General features: G+C 43.5%; 1 protein-coding gene across 3 annotated transcripts in view; it reads left to right on the forward strand.

The window, feature by feature from the left end:
- The window catches only part of PTPRG (protein tyrosine phosphatase receptor type G), a 777,325-nt gene that overhangs the window by 733,849 nt on the left and 24,843 nt on the right, over nucleotides 1-18,633 (forward strand). For all 3 annotated transcript variants that reach the window (XM_062201187.1, XM_062201189.1, XM_062201188.1), the window contains 5 exons: nucleotides 2,630-2,721; nucleotides 10,147-10,243; nucleotides 16,689-16,771; nucleotides 16,959-17,093; nucleotides 18,220-18,354. In XM_062201187.1, coding sequence (XP_062057171.1) covers nucleotides 2,630-2,721; nucleotides 10,147-10,243; nucleotides 16,689-16,771; nucleotides 16,959-17,093; nucleotides 18,220-18,354 — 542 coding nt within the window. The remainder of the gene's footprint in view (nucleotides 1-2,629; nucleotides 2,722-10,146; nucleotides 10,244-16,688; nucleotides 16,772-16,958; nucleotides 17,094-18,219; nucleotides 18,355-18,633) is intronic.

An 18,633-nucleotide genomic window follows, 5' to 3' on the forward strand; every position in this document is an offset into this window, starting at 1 on the left:
AACCCAGAGGGTGTGCTTAGACTTCCTGGGATAAAGATGCAAATTGGAGAGACTAGTGAGTCATACATTTCCCTGAGTATCATGCTGAGATCTGTGAGGTTTCTGCATCATCCAGCCATGTGGGTAGCAGGCAGTCTGTGTGCTGAGCCTGTGTGATGTGAGCTTGGGTGTTTCCGTTGAGCAGGAAAAAAATATAATAAGTTGTGAGCCTTGAAAGCATTTATTGTAATGATTTGAGGTGGACTGTGGCCTTTAAAGTGCCATGATTTTCACCTTGGAATCATGAGAACTTGAACATCTTTAATCCACAGAGTACAGCAGTGCTAGGGCTGATATGTTTTCTGACTTTGAACTATAGCCCCCGTTCTTCATAAGGACACCATAAGTTTAAGGGGAAGTGAAAATTCTAAGCTGTCGTTGTGGGGGGAATTTTGTGCTCACCCCCATTCTACTATTAACAATGTCCCGCTGCCTTTGAAAACAGTGTTTTGTATCTCTCATTTGTACACAACTAGGAAAGAACTGCTGCTTTCTATATGCTAAGCTGTTGTTGGGGTTACGTCTCATGTGACTCTTTGTGCCTCCTCTTCGAAGATGAGTTTATGTGGGCTCATCTTAAACAGACTCTCAACTTGTGTGTGTGTGTGTGTGTGTGTGTGTATATATATATATATATATATATATACACACAATTTAAAGTCTTTGTTCAACATACCCCGAGATCATTTCACTGCCACTTGAGCATTATTTTAGGATCTGCTTACTTCTGAAAATTTTAAGTGAATCGATCAGTAAATTTTGGAAAAATTTATCTTGAATCGTGCATTCTGTTAAATATTCTGGGGAAGCATTTTGGCCCTGCTTACTTTGTTAATGCTAGTTACATCATGGGAGCTATAGATTTCTTGGGCATACAACATGATTGCATATTCATGAACATCTTCAATCCTGAAATATTTGTAAATAACTTGGCAATTTTTTTCTTAAGGTTGCCTATTAAAATGATTAGAACTTGAATTGTTCACACAGAAAAGAACCGGTGCTCACAGAGCACCACCTATTTGATAAGTAACATTTCTATGCTAAGCAGTTTGGATTAGGAACATATAAATCACCTTCCTTAAGTATAAGAGATGCTATTTTCCGCTTAAGAATGATTCAAGTTTGAAAATGTCAATAGATGCAAAAAGCCACCCTAGAGCTTTGCTCTCTCGAGAGAAAGTAGAGAAGGAATGACATAGTCAATGTTAACTGTCACCAGATGAAGAGAAATCAGATTGTCAGGCCTGGATCTATAAAATTCTTGCCAAAGTAGGACCTCATTTACACATACAGATCTTCATACCCTTTGCTAAGAAAAGCATCTGTGGCAGTTTAGATGTTTGTGCGTTTGCCAAAGATCTTTCACTCTGAATAAAGTAAATGTCATGTCTGTTGTTTATCTCAAATTCAGCAGAGTATTTTTAAGAGGAAATATTTGCGGGGGAGGGTCGAGGGAGGAAGGAGGAAGGAGGTTGGGGAGCTCCAGTTAGTTGGGTGTAGCTGTTGTAGAGCAGAACTCAGGTATCAGACTGTACCTGCGCAAATACACTTACAGCACCTTTCCAGGCTGTTGAACTGGAAATGCCCTTTTGAAGTGACAACACGATGAGAGGTTGGACTGTAGAGTCTCCCTGAATGTATACATAGTCTGTCAACACCAAGAAAAAAAAAATCCACTAATTCAGTCTAATAGATTATTGGGCATCATGACCACACAGCTGTCTTGAACCAAAATTTTGAACACTTAGAGATAGTTGGTCTTGGACCCAGGACTAACTGGTACAGTAGTATCTATGTGTAATTGTGTAAATGATTTCTTAGAAGAAGACTGGAGGTGGAATTTACTTGTTGCGAGTCTAAGCTGGATCCCTTGAAAACAGCAATTAAAAACAAAAACAGAAACCCAGCTTGTGATAAAATTTCTTAGCAAATAGATATCCTTGGTTAATTTACCCTTCCAAGAAAGAGTATGATGTGCTAGTTTAATTGTGTAAGCGGGCTTCAGCATAAAAAATGAATTGTCTACCTTTTGGTACAAATGAATTATTTTACTTATTTGCAAGGCAGAGTGACACAGAGAGGGAAGAGAGAGACAGAGAGTTCCATGCTTTTCTACTGGTTCACTCTCCCGAATGACTGCAACAGCCCGGTCTGTGCCAGGCCAAAGCCAGGAGCCTGGAACTCTATCTGGATCTCCTCTCTCACATGGGCAGCAACAGTTCAAGTGCTTGGGCCGTCGTCCACTGCTTTTCCAGGTGCCGTAGCGGGGAACTGCACCGGTGCTCTGATGAGGGATGCCGGCGTCACGTGGTGCGGTGTCATCTGTGCCACGACACCAGCCCCTCCCTCCGTGTGCCTTCTGTGAAAACCACTCACCTGGCATGTAGGCCTTTGAAGAGCTCATCACACCCTGCTGTGAAGTGAATCCTCATTGTGGTCTTGGGGACATCCATTTCAGATGGCCCAGATCTATGGCTCTTTGCACAGAAGCACACATTTGTCTTAAAGAAGTGTGATTTGCTTTGTCGGCGTCCTGTGTTGCATGGAAGCCTTCTTTGTGACTTGCGATATCATTGCATTCCCCCAGATGACATGGAAGCCATTCCCGTCAAGCAGTTTGTGAAACACATTGGTGAGCTCTATTCTAACAACCAGCATGGATTCTCCGAGGATTTTGAGGTATGTTTCAAACCTGGAAATTGATTTCCAGACACCTAACTCACAGCTTCCAGAGATTTGTATAAAACTGAATCTCTTCTAAGCCTAACAAAAAGTACATCTGAAAAGTGGAGATTTTTGTTCTATTCACTTAAAATTTTTCCAGGTGTCATTTTCTCAGTTTAAGTTAGGTGGCGGGTAGTTGGATGCCCTTGGTCTGAGCATGCACTCAGAGGCAAAACTGGTGGGGACTGGTTTTCAGGTTCTTTCTTCCTCTTAATTCTTTCCGGGAACGGCATTCATAACGCAAAGATCCCTGATTTCGCGTAATTTCTGTGACACACATGGTGTCCTGGAAGCAGCGGGTTTGGCATCCACGGATGCTGGCTGCAGTTGAGAGCTTCGGAATCCGTGGGCCAACCACCTCATCTCTGATCCCCGGCCTCCCTGCTTTTGCAAAAGGGTGCTGCTGTCACCCGCACCCTAACGTTGCTGGGAAAGAAATGATCAACATGTATGCAAGTGCCGAGGTAACGATTAGAAATGGTGCGACTGTGGATCGTTGCCGTTGCCATGATTATTAATCCCTTGGAGGGAAGACGTGGGGGAAGCCAGCCTCCGGATTGTCGGAAACAAGGTGCAGAGCGGCGTGCACCGCCCTGCCAGCTCCGGGTTCCGTGCCAGTTCAGCAGTGACAGGGTGTCAATGAGGAGCTATTAAACAGACTGCCCTTTTCTTCACTGAGGCGCGTCACGGAGGCACATCTCTGGCAACAAGAGCGGTGCCGACGAGGCCAAGTTTGCATGGCAGCTCAGCTGTCTTCTAGCTTTGTGGCTAAGTCGACTCCTTTCTCTGCCTCATTGCGGCTTCAAAATGGAAAGGACGACGATGATGATGGTGATGATGCTAATCGACCCACTGCTTTCCGCTGCGTGGGTTATGGGGCTCACAGGAGTGCATGGACGGTGAGTTTATCAGGATCACCTAGGAGCCCTGCAGCTTACCTGGAGTGAACAATGAGAAATGCAAATGGACCGGAAGGCCCTGCCTCTGTGCAAACGTGGGATCCCCAAAGGCTAGCATAAAGGCAGTTAGGTTGGCAGCCCATTTTTAAATTAAGTATTTCTTTGAGTTGTTAGTTTTTGCTTGTTTTTTTTTAAGCAAACAGAAAACAAAGGTGATGGAGAGAAAGAACTCCTTGACTCTGCCGAGTCCTGTGTTTTGAGGAACAAAACCCTGACTATCGAATGCTGTTGTTAGATGCTTACCCCAAAAGGTGTCTGTCCAACAGCAGAGAACAAGGTTTAAGTCCAGCATTTTGTATTCATGAGGACAGCAAATGTACGTAGCATCAAAGTGATTTAGTTGAGTTGACTGTTGGCTGGATGGCTGAGCAAGAATATTGAGGCATTTAACAATGTTGATGGGATGCAGGACAAACATTTATCCTCTAGAGAACAGAATTTGATCAGGATGATCAAATGCAACTCGGGTTTCTCAATTATTTATGATTTGAGACCCCAGTGCTATTCATCACAGCTGGTTTTGACACCATTTAATTATTCAAAATAATCAGCTACACCTCTGTAAACTTGATCTGACTTAAAATGGGCTTTGCTGCATCAAAATCACGCCTGTTAACAAATCCTGAGCATCTGGACCCTGTGTGTATAGTTTAAAAAAATACTGTGGCTAAAATCTTCAGTTCCCTGCATTGAACTATGTAGGGGAAGTACTCAGAGCTAGTGGTTTGGGAAGTAGAATGGGAGGGTGCGCAGGAAGGGACCATCATTCTCCTGTCGTCATCTCGCAGTCTTTCCTGGTTTGCAAGCTTTACAAATCAGAGCTCTACAGATTAGGAAGAATAGTCTTTCTTCTAAAAAGAACAGTAAAGCAGCAGCAACAGAAAGAGAATTACATAGTCCAAACGCTCACCAATGTACTGTCACTTTCTAATTTAGCAAAAATTTGAAGTATTTTTAAACAGTTGCACTACTCCTTTTTGGTAACTGCTAAAAGGCAAAACTGGTAACAAGCTACATAAGAAACTAGTACGACTGTTTTATAAACAGATAGTAACAAGCTATATAAGGAGGGATAGAAAAAAAGATTTTGTGCAATTTTAAAACCCTTCACTGTGGTTAAGAGAGGAGTAATCTCAATCCTCGATTTCCAGATGCATTTATGTGAATTGTGATGGCCAGCATTTCCTTAACACTGTGCGTGCAGTATTTCTCTCCGTCCTCAGGACAGCCGCATGAGATCAGGGTCCCCATTTACAGGTGAGCAGAGTGAGGCATTCAATGGCCAGGTTTGGGAATGGCAGCACGGGGCTGCAAGCCCAGTGCCATCTGATTCCAACTGATTGGGTTAACGTGATGATATCCAGACTCTCTCATTAGTGTCCTGTAATGAGCTGACGTCAGAAGGAGGAATACACGAGAGGCCCAGAGATTGTCTAAATCTTCCCCTGCAGCTGTGCCCTGGCAAAACAGGGAGGAAAAAAGGGGAAGGAGGTTGGGAACGGCAATCAGGAGTAGTAGTAGGTGTCCACGGGATGATCTCTGGGGGGTCTCAAGCCCTGTCTGATACCTGAGAATATGACTTAGAGAAATCTTACCCACTGTCTGAAGGGAGGTCTACAGCAGGTCAAAGGACCCTTCTTAAGATTCCACCGAAATACGCTCAGCTGTTGATGTTTGGCCATAAAGCAGCTCATCCAACAGTTACTGTGTGCCATTTTCTACCCATGATAGAAGGCACCAGAATGAATTAGGCAACAGCCCTAGCCCTCAGAGCACAGTCGGTAAGGAGGAGACCAGAGTGTACACAGCTAAAGTGGAAAAGAAAAATGAAACGAGTGCTTGCTCTAATGCTGGTAGAAAGTCCAGAAGATGTGCAGGGCACAAAGACGGCTGTGAATTCAGATTGGGCATTTCAGTGAAAGTTGTGTTTGCTCTGTCATTCTGAAAAATCTTGCAAGGAAGACATGTATGGTGAATAGCGGAGTTTCAGAACTTAGCAACTTGGGTAGCATGATAAAATCAGTTTACTGGGTATTGGGAGCCTTTCTCTAGGGGTGAAGCTGAAAGCCAGCTTTCTGTCCTTGACAGATAAATAGTGGTGACTGTGAAAAGCTGGCAACATCATATCTCTAGCAGATTTTTGCAGTCACTGGAAATAACATCAGTCCTTGTCTCAGGATAATGTGCGGATCTCTGTTCCCTTGACTCCCTGAGCTCACTTCAGCCTCCCGGTCTTTCCCAGGGAGTGGCTTCCCAGCATAATGTTAAGAGAGTAACAGCCTCTCCCCCAGCCTCCACAGTCACAATGCAGAAGGCCGGCAGAGATGCAGTGGGAACGTGATCTTTGAAAAGGTGTGATCTCCAGAGCAACGTGGGTCAAGAGAATTAACAGCCAGTGGGCCGGAGAATCTGATGTTGAAAGGCTGAGTGCAGAGATGAGACCAGAGGTCCATAGCCACTTGACAGGCTCCTTTGGGGGATGGTCCCATAACAGTTAACCAGCTGAGCAAAATCTGGGCTGGTTGTTCATCTGAAATCAAGAGAACAAAGCTTTGTCCACCTGAGCCCATGCTCTTGAGGGATCACTGGCCACGAGCACTTTATGTGATGGAGACTTGCCAGGTTGCAAATGACATAAAATATGGGGGTCTCTACATTGAGCTTCAAGATGCCTTAAATGCTGCTGTGTGCAAGAGGGCAGGAAAGGAGCCCGAGCTCTGTGTTATCCGGAGCCTCTGTGATAATGTGACTTTGCATCTTAAATACCATAAAGAAAAATGAAATCCTTAGGAAGAAAGTCCTAGTCATTTAAGTTGAGGTTTTGATGAAGATGGAGAAAAAGAAGTAGCCAAATTTCACAAATTGTCATGCAGAATAATTCTGCATTCTAGACCAAGTGCAGAATGATAGGTGCTGTGTTGTACTCTCCAAAGATGGGTTGTTTTTCTGAAGGGGAAAGGCACCCATTTTAGGTCAAGAAAGACAAACCAGAAGAACAGGCATTCTTAGCAAGGCAAATGACAATAAAGCAAAGAGCGGGAAACCATATGGTATTTTCAAAGGGCTTGGAGTTAAATACTGTCTGAGATTGGAAAGGGAGCTGGCGGAAGATGGGGAGCGGGGAACCTTGAATGCCTGGCTGAGGAATCTGGAATGTATACGGTAAGATAACAACACAGTCATCCCAACACTGGAAGGTGGTCAGTGTGGCAGCCATCTGTGGCCTGGGAAGAAGCAGGAACATGCGGGGTGGCTAACACCTCTCTCTCCGTGCCGGCTGTTGTATCTAACCGTGTCTAAGGACTGGGGCTGCAGTCATGACCCCAGCCAGTTCATCCTCTGCAGAACAGCCACCTTCACACACAGCGTAGGCTGCCTCGACACAGACAGTAAAAATGGTGTGCGTACTTAGTCTGTCATTGGCCCACTGGATGGAAAACATTCCATCCCCGCTTGCTTTGTGAAAGCGAGTAAACGGGAAGATTTCTAGACGTGTTTTTTTTTTTTTTTTTTCTTTTTCTTTCAATTATTGTATCTTAGCAAACTGAGCCCCAGGACTGGGTGGTGGTGGGGGGGACCAATCTTGAGGTGTTATGTAGGCCAATCACAGCAAGGACTCCACACAGCCCATCTGCTCTGCTAAGAATTCCAGGTGTATCAGATGCTGGTGTCTCGGTTCACTTTTTGATCTACACTCTGTTTTAAACCTCCTGGTCTCCACAGGCCCTCTCCTGTGGTTGTTTGCTGGTTAATATTGAGAATATTCATTATTAGAATTCCAGGTTTAAACTACAAACAAGCTTAAGTCCTAAACTCCTCCTCAGTGTGCTGAATAAGTAACTTTACTAGGCACATACCACTGGCCAGTGTCACTTTAAGGGGTGTTAACACCTATTAAAATCACATTAACTTTGAAATGCCAGTTCTGATGGAGAAAAACCTCTCCAGGATCAGATGATATTATCAGCATCTAAATGAGCCAAGCAGCACTGCAAGGAATTACAGATGACATTATTATCCACAAGACAGAATCAGAGGGCCTTAAGGCAAACCCCACGGGTTCTCATGAAATCAGATTGAACATTATTTATGACATTTCTTTGTTTTCTGTCATTCACTTAATTGGAAAAGTGAAATACAAGCAGTGGACAGACCAAGGATTTCAGATAACAAAGAGTGTGATTGACCATATTGAATGACTGCTTTAAACAGTGCACACAGCTGCTCCCAAGCTGTTGTGGTCTGTTGCATTATATGGAAATACAGCCCCAGCCGCAGTCCATAGCTATTGGGGTCTGATGCACACAATAGAATTAAAAAACAATCTGTAAGGATAATCACAGACTAAAGAACTAAAAGGTAAAACCTCTCTGGGTAAGTGACCGAATTAACTTAGCCCTGATGAAGTACACACAGAAGGTATGACCTTCCAAACCCAGAACCCAAGGATGGCAGCTCGTCTCTAGGCTTTGTCAGGAGAGTAAATGAGTGTAGTCCTGAATACAGGTCCACATTCAAAAGTTTATGCCCCATTCCCGGTCTGGCTAGCGGTGCCTATGTTCTCAGGGAGGTTAACGTGGCAGGCTTGTTTTTTTGCGCCTACCATTTATTATCTCATTTTAGAGAAAAGAGCCAAAGGCAGCCTTCAGGCTCTTGAAAGCAGTGTTTGCCAAGCTGTAGGTTATTAACTATTTCAGAACAGAAACTAGCAGAGCCTGACACATTGCCTAAAAGTGAGACACTGGTAAGAATTGTCACATAACATAGACTTTGGTCAAAGATGTAGGCTAAGGTAATACTTTTGAGTGTGTTATTTGATTTTGTGATGGACAGCTGGGAAGGAGTATAATTATGAAAAACGGAGTATTTATCTTCCAAGAATTCAGAGTTAGTAAATATGAATTCTTTGAACAAATAGTAACTCTTTGTTTTTATGCATTATATTCTTTGATGATAATGAGTTTCTCTTTGAAGAGAAGGGGACACTTCTCACTGGGAAGTACTTAGAGAATATAAAAGACAACCAATTCCTTGTTTTCATGAAGACTAATGTAAATGTTGTGGAAAACATCCATAATTGCTATGCAACTCCTTTGTGAGAACAAAGTCTGTACACTCCTAAACTCTGTTACATCTGTTATGTGTAAAACATTTCTCCTGATAATTTTGTGCTACTTTGCGCCTGTTCTTGTGGCAGCTGTGCCCTGCTAATGACTTTCCTTATTAGTTAGCTCCAGTAGTTTCTTGGAGTAGAAGCATACAATGCAGAAAAATTGGGTTTTTCAGCAACCTTGAAACAAGCTAATAGATGGTGTTGATATCCATGACCAACTTAGTGAAGACAGGTCCTTCCTGTCTTTGCTTTTTCCAAAGAAGGGTAATTTGGGGGTTTTTTAATTACTGTCTAAAGATTTCCTGTATTTCTCTGAAAGGCATAGTTAGAGGGAGAGACGGAGAGATCTTCCATCACTCTGGGTCACTTCCCAAATGCCTGCCGTGACTGAAGGCAGGAGTTCGGGACTCCATCCTGGTCTCCCATGTGAGCGCAGGGGCCCGAGCACCTGGGCCATCTTCCTCTGCTTTCCTAGGTGCATTACCGGAGAGCCAGATCGCAAGCAGAGCAACCAGGACTCAAACCAGCACTCTGATGAGGGATGCTGGGGCTGCAGTCAGCAGCTTAACCTGCAGCACTACAACGTCGACCCCAAGAAGGATAATTTTTAATAAAATCAGCATCCACAAACGTTTGTCAGAGCCACAGTTGTGTGATCCAGATACTGACACATCTTTGGGGTATATACTAGGGAGCTCAAAAAGTTTGTGGAAAATGGAATTAAAAGTGGGGTCTTTGCCCTATCTCTGTAGCTCTGCCTTTCAAATAAATACATCTTAAAAAATGGGATTTTTTTTTTGATGCAAAAGATGTCTGAAACTGTGCAGTGGTTTTTAATAAACTTTTTGAAGACTCCTCACATTAGTGTTATTTCAGGACTGGGTTTTTAGTCAGTGTGCAGTCTCACGGTTCTAAGAGGATGCTACAGTGCTTCTAAGCATGTTGCGGGCAAGTTGTCATCTCCCGTCTGAAGTCCTCCTGTGTTCCTGTACCCATGCTCCCATCTCTTTTCTGTTGGGCACATTGGATGGATGTGGACATACTCACAAACAGGTCCTTTGCTTGCATCCTAATGCCTTGGTCAAATCTTGAAAATGCTAGGTGATCGATGAGTCCGTAAAGAATGAAATCTTTATACCTGCTTTGCATTTTCCTGTATTTACCATGAATATTTCAGAAATTCGGTCTGGAGTTGGGAGGCAATGGTAGCTGTGGCTAGGGAGTGAGGAGACGCCTCAGGCCTTTGGAGATACTTCGTTCCTTCCTTTCTGAAGTGTGTCTAAAATCTCGCCGTCTTTCCTCCACTAGGAAGTCCAGCGCTGTACGGCCGATATGAACATCACTGCAGAACACTCCAATCATCCAGATAACAAGCACAAAAACAGATACATCAACATTTTAGCATGTGAGTAATATCCTTTCAGCTGTCTTCAGCTGCGAGGAAATTATGTTTTCATGCTGGGTGTAAGCCGAAGGCCAAGAAATGAGAATCGGGGGGCCATCAAAGAAAGGCACCTGCAAGCTAAACTTGAATTGGCCCGTCTTCCATAGTATAAAACAAGTGGGGACGTTTTGTTCTCCCTTCATCCTTCATTGGCCGTCCAATCTCAGGGAGCTTAATAAAATGAGTGGAAGAAAATGTTCTGAGCTTTGATGTCCCATCAGATGTTGGGAGGCAGAGTGTGAATGTCCCTTGGCTACCCTGGCATTGTTTTTAACCAGAAAAGCCAAGTCTTTTTAATACAAATAATAATATTGGAAAGTGAATCAAGTAAGTACAATGTCAAAGATTCTCAGACTGTGTAATGTGTCTTGCCTGAAGTGATGAGCCTCCAGTCCTTTTGGCCCATGTGCCTAGCCCTGTCCAGTCTTACTTCCAGGGTCAGGAGTATCCAGGGCCTAAACTGGCATTCTTCATTTAGAGCCTTGAGGGATACTCCAGGAGCCACAGATACTTCTCTGGCTAGAAGGTCACTTCTCATAGGGGACCTTGAGTCCCTGGCAGATAATGCAGATTGAGCATCCCTAATCCAAGAACCCAACCGTTCAGCCACTGACATGATACTCAAAGTGTCAGCATAATTCAGATGATGAACTCTCAGATTATGGCTGCTCAACTAGTAAAGTCTATACAAATATTCCAAAATCCAAAAAACTGAAATCGAAAATATTCCTAGTCCCAAGCATTTAATATCAGAGATTTTTTTTTTAAGATTTTATTTATTTATTTGAGAGGCAGAGTTAAAGACAGTGTTAGGAAAAAACAGAGAGAAAGGTTTTCCATCCACCAGTTCAATCCCCCAAATGACTGCAACGGCCAGAGCAGAGCTGATCCTAAGCCAGGAACCAGGAGCTTCTTCTGGGTCTCCCATGTGGGTGCAGGGCCCAAGTGCTTGGGCCATCTTTCATTGCTTTCCCAGGCCATGACAGAGAGCTGGAATGGAAGAGGAGCAGCCGGGATTAGAACCAGTGCCTATCTCGCATGCCGGCACTGCAGGTGCCACAGCGGCGGCCCTGAAATCATGGACATTAAAAGCAGGGGAACCGACGATCACGGTTAACACACACTGTGACAAGGATGGCATTACATAGAAATTATATAATAGTGTGTTTGCATAGGGCCACTTTAAACAATATTATCAAGTTTTTTTTTAGATAGCTGTAATAAGATAAACGTTATATACCACCTAAAAGTCATCCTTTTGAAGTGTACAGTTCAGTGGGTTTTAGTGTACTTTTCGTATGTGGTGCAGTCATCACCAGACTGGTTTTGGAACATTTTTTGCATCCCAACAGGAAAGCCTATGCTTAGAGTAAAGCCTGAGCACCTCTGTGCATCTGCTGCAAACCACTGGTCTTTCCGTCTCTAGGGATCTGTATAATCTGGACATTTCATATGAATGGAAACATGCAATGTGTGGCCCTGCGTGGCTGACTTGGCACAACATTTCTAGGATTCTTCCATATTGCACCATATTCCTTTTTTGACTGAATTAACTACTGCATTAAATGGATAATAGCCTATTTTGTTGATTCATTCACAGTTTGATAGATAATTGTTTTTCAAATTTTGGCTATTATGAATAACACTGTTTTGAATAGTTGTGTTTAAGGCTTTATGTAGACATATTTGCAGCTCTTCTGAGTATATACATGGGAGTACAATTGCTAGATTATGTGGTAACTCTGTGTTTAGTATTCTTGAGGAACTTCCAAGCTGTTTTTTAAACTGACTGTACCATTTTACCTTTGTAGCAGCAAAATATGAGCAGTCCTATGTCTCTATATCCCCCCAATATTTGGGGTTTTTCTTTCTGTTTTTGTTTCATTTCAATAATAACACCCTAATGGATGTGGTTATGTTAGTTTTGACTTGCATTTCCCTAATGGATAACGATGCTGATCGTCTATCTTTTCACATGCTCACTCGGCATTTGTATAATTTTTTTTGGAGAAATGTGTATTCAGATACATTACTCATTTCTTAAACTGGATTGTTTTTATTGCTGGATTGTAAGAGTTCTTTATATATTCGATAAACAGATCTCCTGTCAGATACAGAGTTAGCTAATATTTTCTTCCATTCCATGCACTGTCTTTTCCCTTAATGGTGTCTTTTGAAGTCCAGATTGTAACATTTTGGTGAAATGTGGTTCATCTATTTTTCCTTTCTTTGCTTGTGCTCTTGGTGTCGCATTTAAGAAATCACTGCTCATTCCAAATCATGGAGATTTACACCTATGATTTTATCTAAGAGTTTTATGCTTTTAGCTTGTACATTTAGGTCTTTGATCCATTTTAGGTTAATTTTTATAGACAGTGTGAGGGAGGAGTCCAGCTTCATTTGTCTACATGTGGGTATCCAACTGTTCCAGTGCTCTATGTTGCAAAGGCTCTGCTGTCTCCATTGAATGGTCTTAGCACCGTTACTGAAAACTAGCTGACTATAAGTTAATAGGATATTTCTGAATGCTCTGTTCTGTTCTGTTCATCTCTGTCTATCCTTTTTTTTTTTTTTTTCTTTTTAAGGATTTATTTATTTGGAAGTCAGAGTTACACAGAGAGGAGGGGCGGGAGGGGCCTTCCATCTGCTGGTTCACTCCCCCAAATGGCCGCAACGGCCAGAGCTGCGCCGATCTGAAGCCAGGAACCAGGAGTTTCCTCCAGGTCTCCCATGGAGGTTCAGGGGCCCAAGGACTTGGGCCATCTTCCACTGCTTTCCCAGGCCACAACAGAGATGGATCGGAAGAGGAGCAGCCGGGACTCGAACCGGCACCCATATAGGATGCTGGTTCTGCAGGCAATGGCTTTACCCGCTACACCACAGCACCGGCCCCTATATGTCTATCCTAATGCCAATATTACATTCTACATTTCTTGATTATTTGACTAAGGCTTTGTGGTAAGTTTTGAAAGTAGAATTCCAAGTTCTCCAAAGAGGAGAGTGAGTCCTCTTTTTCAAGATTGTTTTAGGGGCTGGTTTTGTGGCACTGGTATCTTAAGCTCCCTCCTCTGATGCTAGCATCCCATAATGAAGGTTTAGGTTTTGGCTCGTGCACTTCCAATCCAGCTCCTTGCTAATGCACCTGGGAAAGTAGTGGATGGTGACTTGAGTTGTTGGGTCCACGCCACCTAAATGGGAGGCTAGGCTGGAGTTCCTGGCTCTTGGCTTCGGCCTGGCTCTCACCTGACTGTTGCAATCAATTGGGGAATGAACAAGCAGATGGAAGATACCTGGCTGTTTTTCCTCTCAAATAAATATGTAAATGCTTATATACGCAAGTATTTTTCTAAAAGATTGTTGTGGCTATTCTGGGTCCCTTGTGTTTTCAAATGAATTTTGGGATCAGCTTGTCTGTTACTGCAAACAACAGGGCTGGGATTGTGGCAGGGATTACATTGAATCTGCTGATTAATTTGGGATCACTGCCATTTCAGATTGTCCTGTAATCTATGAGGTTTGATATTATCCCACTTTGATACTCTGATTTCTCTCAGCACTGGTTTATAGTGTGTATGGTATCTGTGTTGTACTTCTCCGAAGTGTATTCCAAAGTGTTTTGTTCTTTTGGATGCTATTAGGAATGGAATTGTTTATTTAATTTTTTTTTTTTAAAGATTTATTTATTTATTTGAAAGTCGGGGTTACACAGAGAGAGGAGAGGCAGAGAGAGAGAGAGAGGTCTTCCATCTAATGGTTCACTCCCCAGATGGCCGCAATGGCCAGAGCTGTGCCGATCCGAAGCCAGGAGCCAGGAGCTTCTTCCAGGTCTCCCACGTGGGTGCAGGGGCCCAAGGACTTGGGCCATCTTGTACTGCTTTTCCAGGCCATAGCAGAGAGCTGGATTGGAAGAGGAGCAGCCAGGACTAGAACCGGCGCCCATATGGATGCCGGCGCTCAGGCCAGGGAGTTAACCCGCTGCACCACAGCGCCAGCCCCTGTTTATTTAATTTTATTTTGGGATTGTTCATAGCCAGTGTATAGAGAAGATTTTTGTGTATTGGCTCTTGTATCCTATACCTTCACTGAACTCATTGTTTCATCTTGTTTATTTTCATCTACCAAAAAGCAGAGTGACAGGAGAGTGAGTTTGAGAGAGAGGATCTGCGACCCACTGGGTCACTCCCCATGTATCTTTAATAGCCAAGGCTGGGCCAGGCTAAAGCCAGGGGCCCAAACTGCATCTGAGTCTAACCACATGGGTGGGAGAGGCCTAAGCACTTGAGCAACATCTGTTGCCGCCCAGGATGCATTAGCAGAATGCAGGATGGGAAACAGCAGCTGGGATGTGAACCAGCAATCTGGTGTGGGATGCGGGCAATCCAAGCAGTGGCTTAGAGATAATAAAGAAGTGGGAGGTTCAAAAAAGAACAGGAAGACAGAGTCCAGCCTTACTGTTCTCTCCAGTTAGTGACTCTGGCAGTATTCACTGATCACTGTGCTGGGATGGTGAGGCTGTGCCTGATCATAGAACTTATGCAGGGATATATGCACATGTCTATCTCGCATGTACACGCACTGACTGTTCTCTCGACCATGCCAGTCTTTACTTCTTGTGACCTCTTACTGCCTTGGCTCAGAGTATAGGGTGAAGAATCGATGGGCAAACCACAGCAGTTTCAGGGTGATGCGCCAAAGGATCGTGCCTCTGTGCTGGAAAGCCATTATCTCTGGTTAAATGGGTTTATAGTTTCACAAGTTTATTTGTGCTTTTACTTTGACAAGGTCACATGAGATAGTTTTATTTTTATAAGTTCAGAGTTGAGTTTTAGTAGTCTGTTGGCACTCAGATGCTGAGCACATCACCTGTGTCACCTTCACCTACCCCTGTATCAATGCTCTTAAGTAGCTAATAATAATAAAGAAATGCCAGGGAAAAAAGTAGAATCAGACTGAGTGTGCCAGAAAACATAATGTAGAGAAATCTCTGACAGAGCCATCACAATTTTCAGGGTATATGTGGATATCATCATGTCATCTCTTAAAATGACGGTGAATTTGGCAATTACCTTGTAGTAAATGTTCCCATGTAGTCGGTCTACCAGTGTACAACTGACGGCTACTAAGACAAGGCAGTTTGTATCCAGATGCTTACAAGAGATTTTTCACTTGAGTCCTATTTTTTTTTTTTTTTTTTCAGACAGGCAGAGTGGACAGTGAGAGAGAGAGACAGAGAGAAAGGTCTTCCTTTGCCATTGGTTCACCTTCCAATGGCCGCCGCGCTGCGGCCAGTGCACCGCGCTGATCTGATGGCAGGAGCCAGGTGCTGCTCCTGGTCTCCCATGGGGTGCAGGGCCCAAGGACTTGGGCCATCCTCCACTGCACTTCCTGGCCACAGCAGAGAGCTGGCCTGGAAGAAGGGCAACCGGGACAGAATCCGGAGCCCTGACCGGGACTAGAACCCGGTGTGCCAGCGCGACGGAGGATTAGCCTGTTGAGCCACGGCGCCGGCCCTCACTTGAGTCCTATTTGTATCAGGCAGGCCGCTTCACGTCAACTCTAGATTGAAAGTTTGTCTGAGCACAAAAGCAATTCACAGTTCCAGGAACAAAGGCGGCTTTCTGGAAGCACTTGATAAAGTCTGAGGTCGCTAATGTCTAGGCTAATCCCCTCATTGGACCTGATTTTGAACTAGCCTTTTAAGATAATGACAACAGTCTGAAGTATATATTGGCTTTTGGCCATTATGTTTCTAGCTAGGGAAAATAAAGTTATGACCTCAGTTTCTTTTGCTAGCCCAAAAGGCAGGTTCACTCTGCTGTACAACCAGAGACTCAGATTGTGCATCACCATTTTGTTTGCTTACTGAAGAGGTTCCTGACATTGGATCATCGGTTTGTGATTGCTGCATTGAGATTATTCATAAAATCAATTCTGGTTCCTTCAATTCCTTAGGTTCTTTTGGGGTGAGAGAGATTCCAACCGAGCGTACTTATGGAATCTCTTGAAAACAGATGATCTGGGCTTAATAGTACAGTTACCTTATTAAATTTGTAGTAGTGGGGAGGAGATAAGGGCATGAGTAATCAAAGGCCTTTGAACTTGGTTGGACCAAGCCAAATATAGGACAATGAAATGTAGGGGGATTGCAACTTAACTTATTTTACAGGCGTTCAAAGGGAACTTACTTTGCATTTTGTGGACATTCACAGGTATGTCCAGAGTATGAGACAGATGTGGCCTTGTGGTTTTGACATGAGCTCAAGTGCTCTGTTTCCTTGGTGTTGTGCCCAAGTTTTCTCAGGGCTGGGAGATGCCACAGCACCTCATTGCTTGTGTGTTTAGAATGCTAGTGTCCTCTTGAATGACACATTTTGATTGTGCATTTTTTTTCCCTTCCCCTCTGTAGATGATCACAGCAGAGTGAAGTTAAGACCCCTACCAGGGAAAGACTCAAAGCACAGTGACTACATTAACGCCAACTATGTCGATGTAAGTCGGAAATGTTTTTATTAACCTGTTTCTGGAAACTGAAGGTTGCAGGAGAGACTCTGGATTGTGTTTCAGTAGTGCACAGAGCTTTGATAACAAAGCCCATTCAGTACGGAAGGCAGCTGAGTGAGGCAGTGTGTGCTAAGCTGGTGCTTTCATCTGACTTTGTGCTGTGTCATCCTTGAAGGGCTACAACAAAGCGAAAGCCTACATCGCTACGCAGGGACCTCTAAAGTCTACATTTGAAGATTTCTGGAGGATGATTTGGGAGCAGAACACTGGCATCATTATCATGATTACAAACCTTGTGGAAAAAGGAAGAGTAAGAGCCTCTTGCTTACTGTCTTCAGCTTGTCTTAATCATTCACAAAATACTTACGGAGTACTTGGTGTAAGAGAGGAATGTGACCAATACAGAGTTCTGAAAGAAAAAAATAACTTCTGTGTGGCCTAGTGGGAAAGAAAGCTAAGACATTACAAGTGTGAATTGAATGGGATAATGGAGATGACTAATGTAATGGGGAAGCTGCAACATTCATGAAGGCACCCTTTAGTACAGAGATTTTCTAAAGGAGCTAATATCTAAAGTGAGATTTGAGTAACAACAAGGATGAGTTACACAGCTGGAAAGAGAGGGAAAGGACATTCTAAGTAGAGAGAACTCAAAGAACAAAAAGTAAGGAAGTTGAAAGAAGCAACAGGAGCTGGTGTTGTTGTATAGCCGGCATCCCATATGGGCACCGGTTCAAGTCCCAGGGGCTCTACCTCTGATCCAGCTCCCTGCTACTGTGCCTGGGAAAGCAGCAGAAGAGAGCCCAAGTGCTTGGGCTCTTGCCACTGATGTGGGAGACCCAGGTGGCGTTCAGGCTCCTACTTCGGCTTGGCTGAGTCGTAGCCATACAGCCATTGGAGAGTGAACCAGCAGATGGAAGACCTGTCTGTGCTTCTGTTGCTCTCTGTAACTCTGCATTTCAGAGAAGTCAATCACTTTAAAAAAAAAAAAAAAGACACAAACAAGCAGTGTGCCATCCAGGAACTACCAGTAGGTCAGATGCTTAATTACTTTGACCATCCTTAAAAGGATCTTGTTTTTCAAATGACTAATGCTGTAGCATTTATTGGATAAATGAGCATCCAGTAGACGATGGTGATTTAGGCTAGACTAAGTGCTAAGTCTCAAGTGCACGGCTCAAAAATCACTACTACTTCACTTTGTGGAATCCCTATTTACCCAAGTTGCAACACAAAGATTACCATAGTTACAAGTGACCTCCCAGAAATCCAACCCAACCTTCCACATGACATTTAAGCTTTCTTTATAATATATCCTTCCTACATGTAGAATGCTAGTAGTCTTGAGGGCAGGTATATACTATAGCTTTTTAATGCCAATTTTAATTCCTACCTAGATTGCAGTTACAGTATCCAACTCTTTTTTTATTTTCCAGCGAAAATGTGATCAATACTGGCCAACAGAGAACAGTGAGGAGTATGGAAACATTATTGTCACCCTGAAGAGCACAAAAGTACACGCCTGCTACACTGTTCGTCGTTTCTCCATCAGAAACACAAAAGTGAAAAAGGTACTGAGGGAACTGGGGGGACTGCCAGAGCATCTCTTTTTATACTGCAGTGAAAATGACTGCACAACCAAGGCCAAGTCTCAGAACCAACTTGGTTTTTAAAAAGTATTTTTACAACATTTCTTCACAACTCTTTTGATTGACATCGATGCATGGTGTGAAAGGTACTGGCAGGGCACAGAATAGAATCTGACTGGCCTGATTGAGTTCTTTCATCTCTGCATGAACAAGGCCCCATTTAAAACCAACCAAAAGAAATCCTCCTCCCTGGGTTTGGTA

This window comes from Lepus europaeus, chromosome 9, assembly GCF_033115175.1.
Source record: "Lepus europaeus isolate LE1 chromosome 9, mLepTim1.pri, whole genome shotgun sequence".
Taxonomy (NCBI): domain Eukaryota; kingdom Metazoa; phylum Chordata; class Mammalia; order Lagomorpha; family Leporidae; genus Lepus; species Lepus europaeus.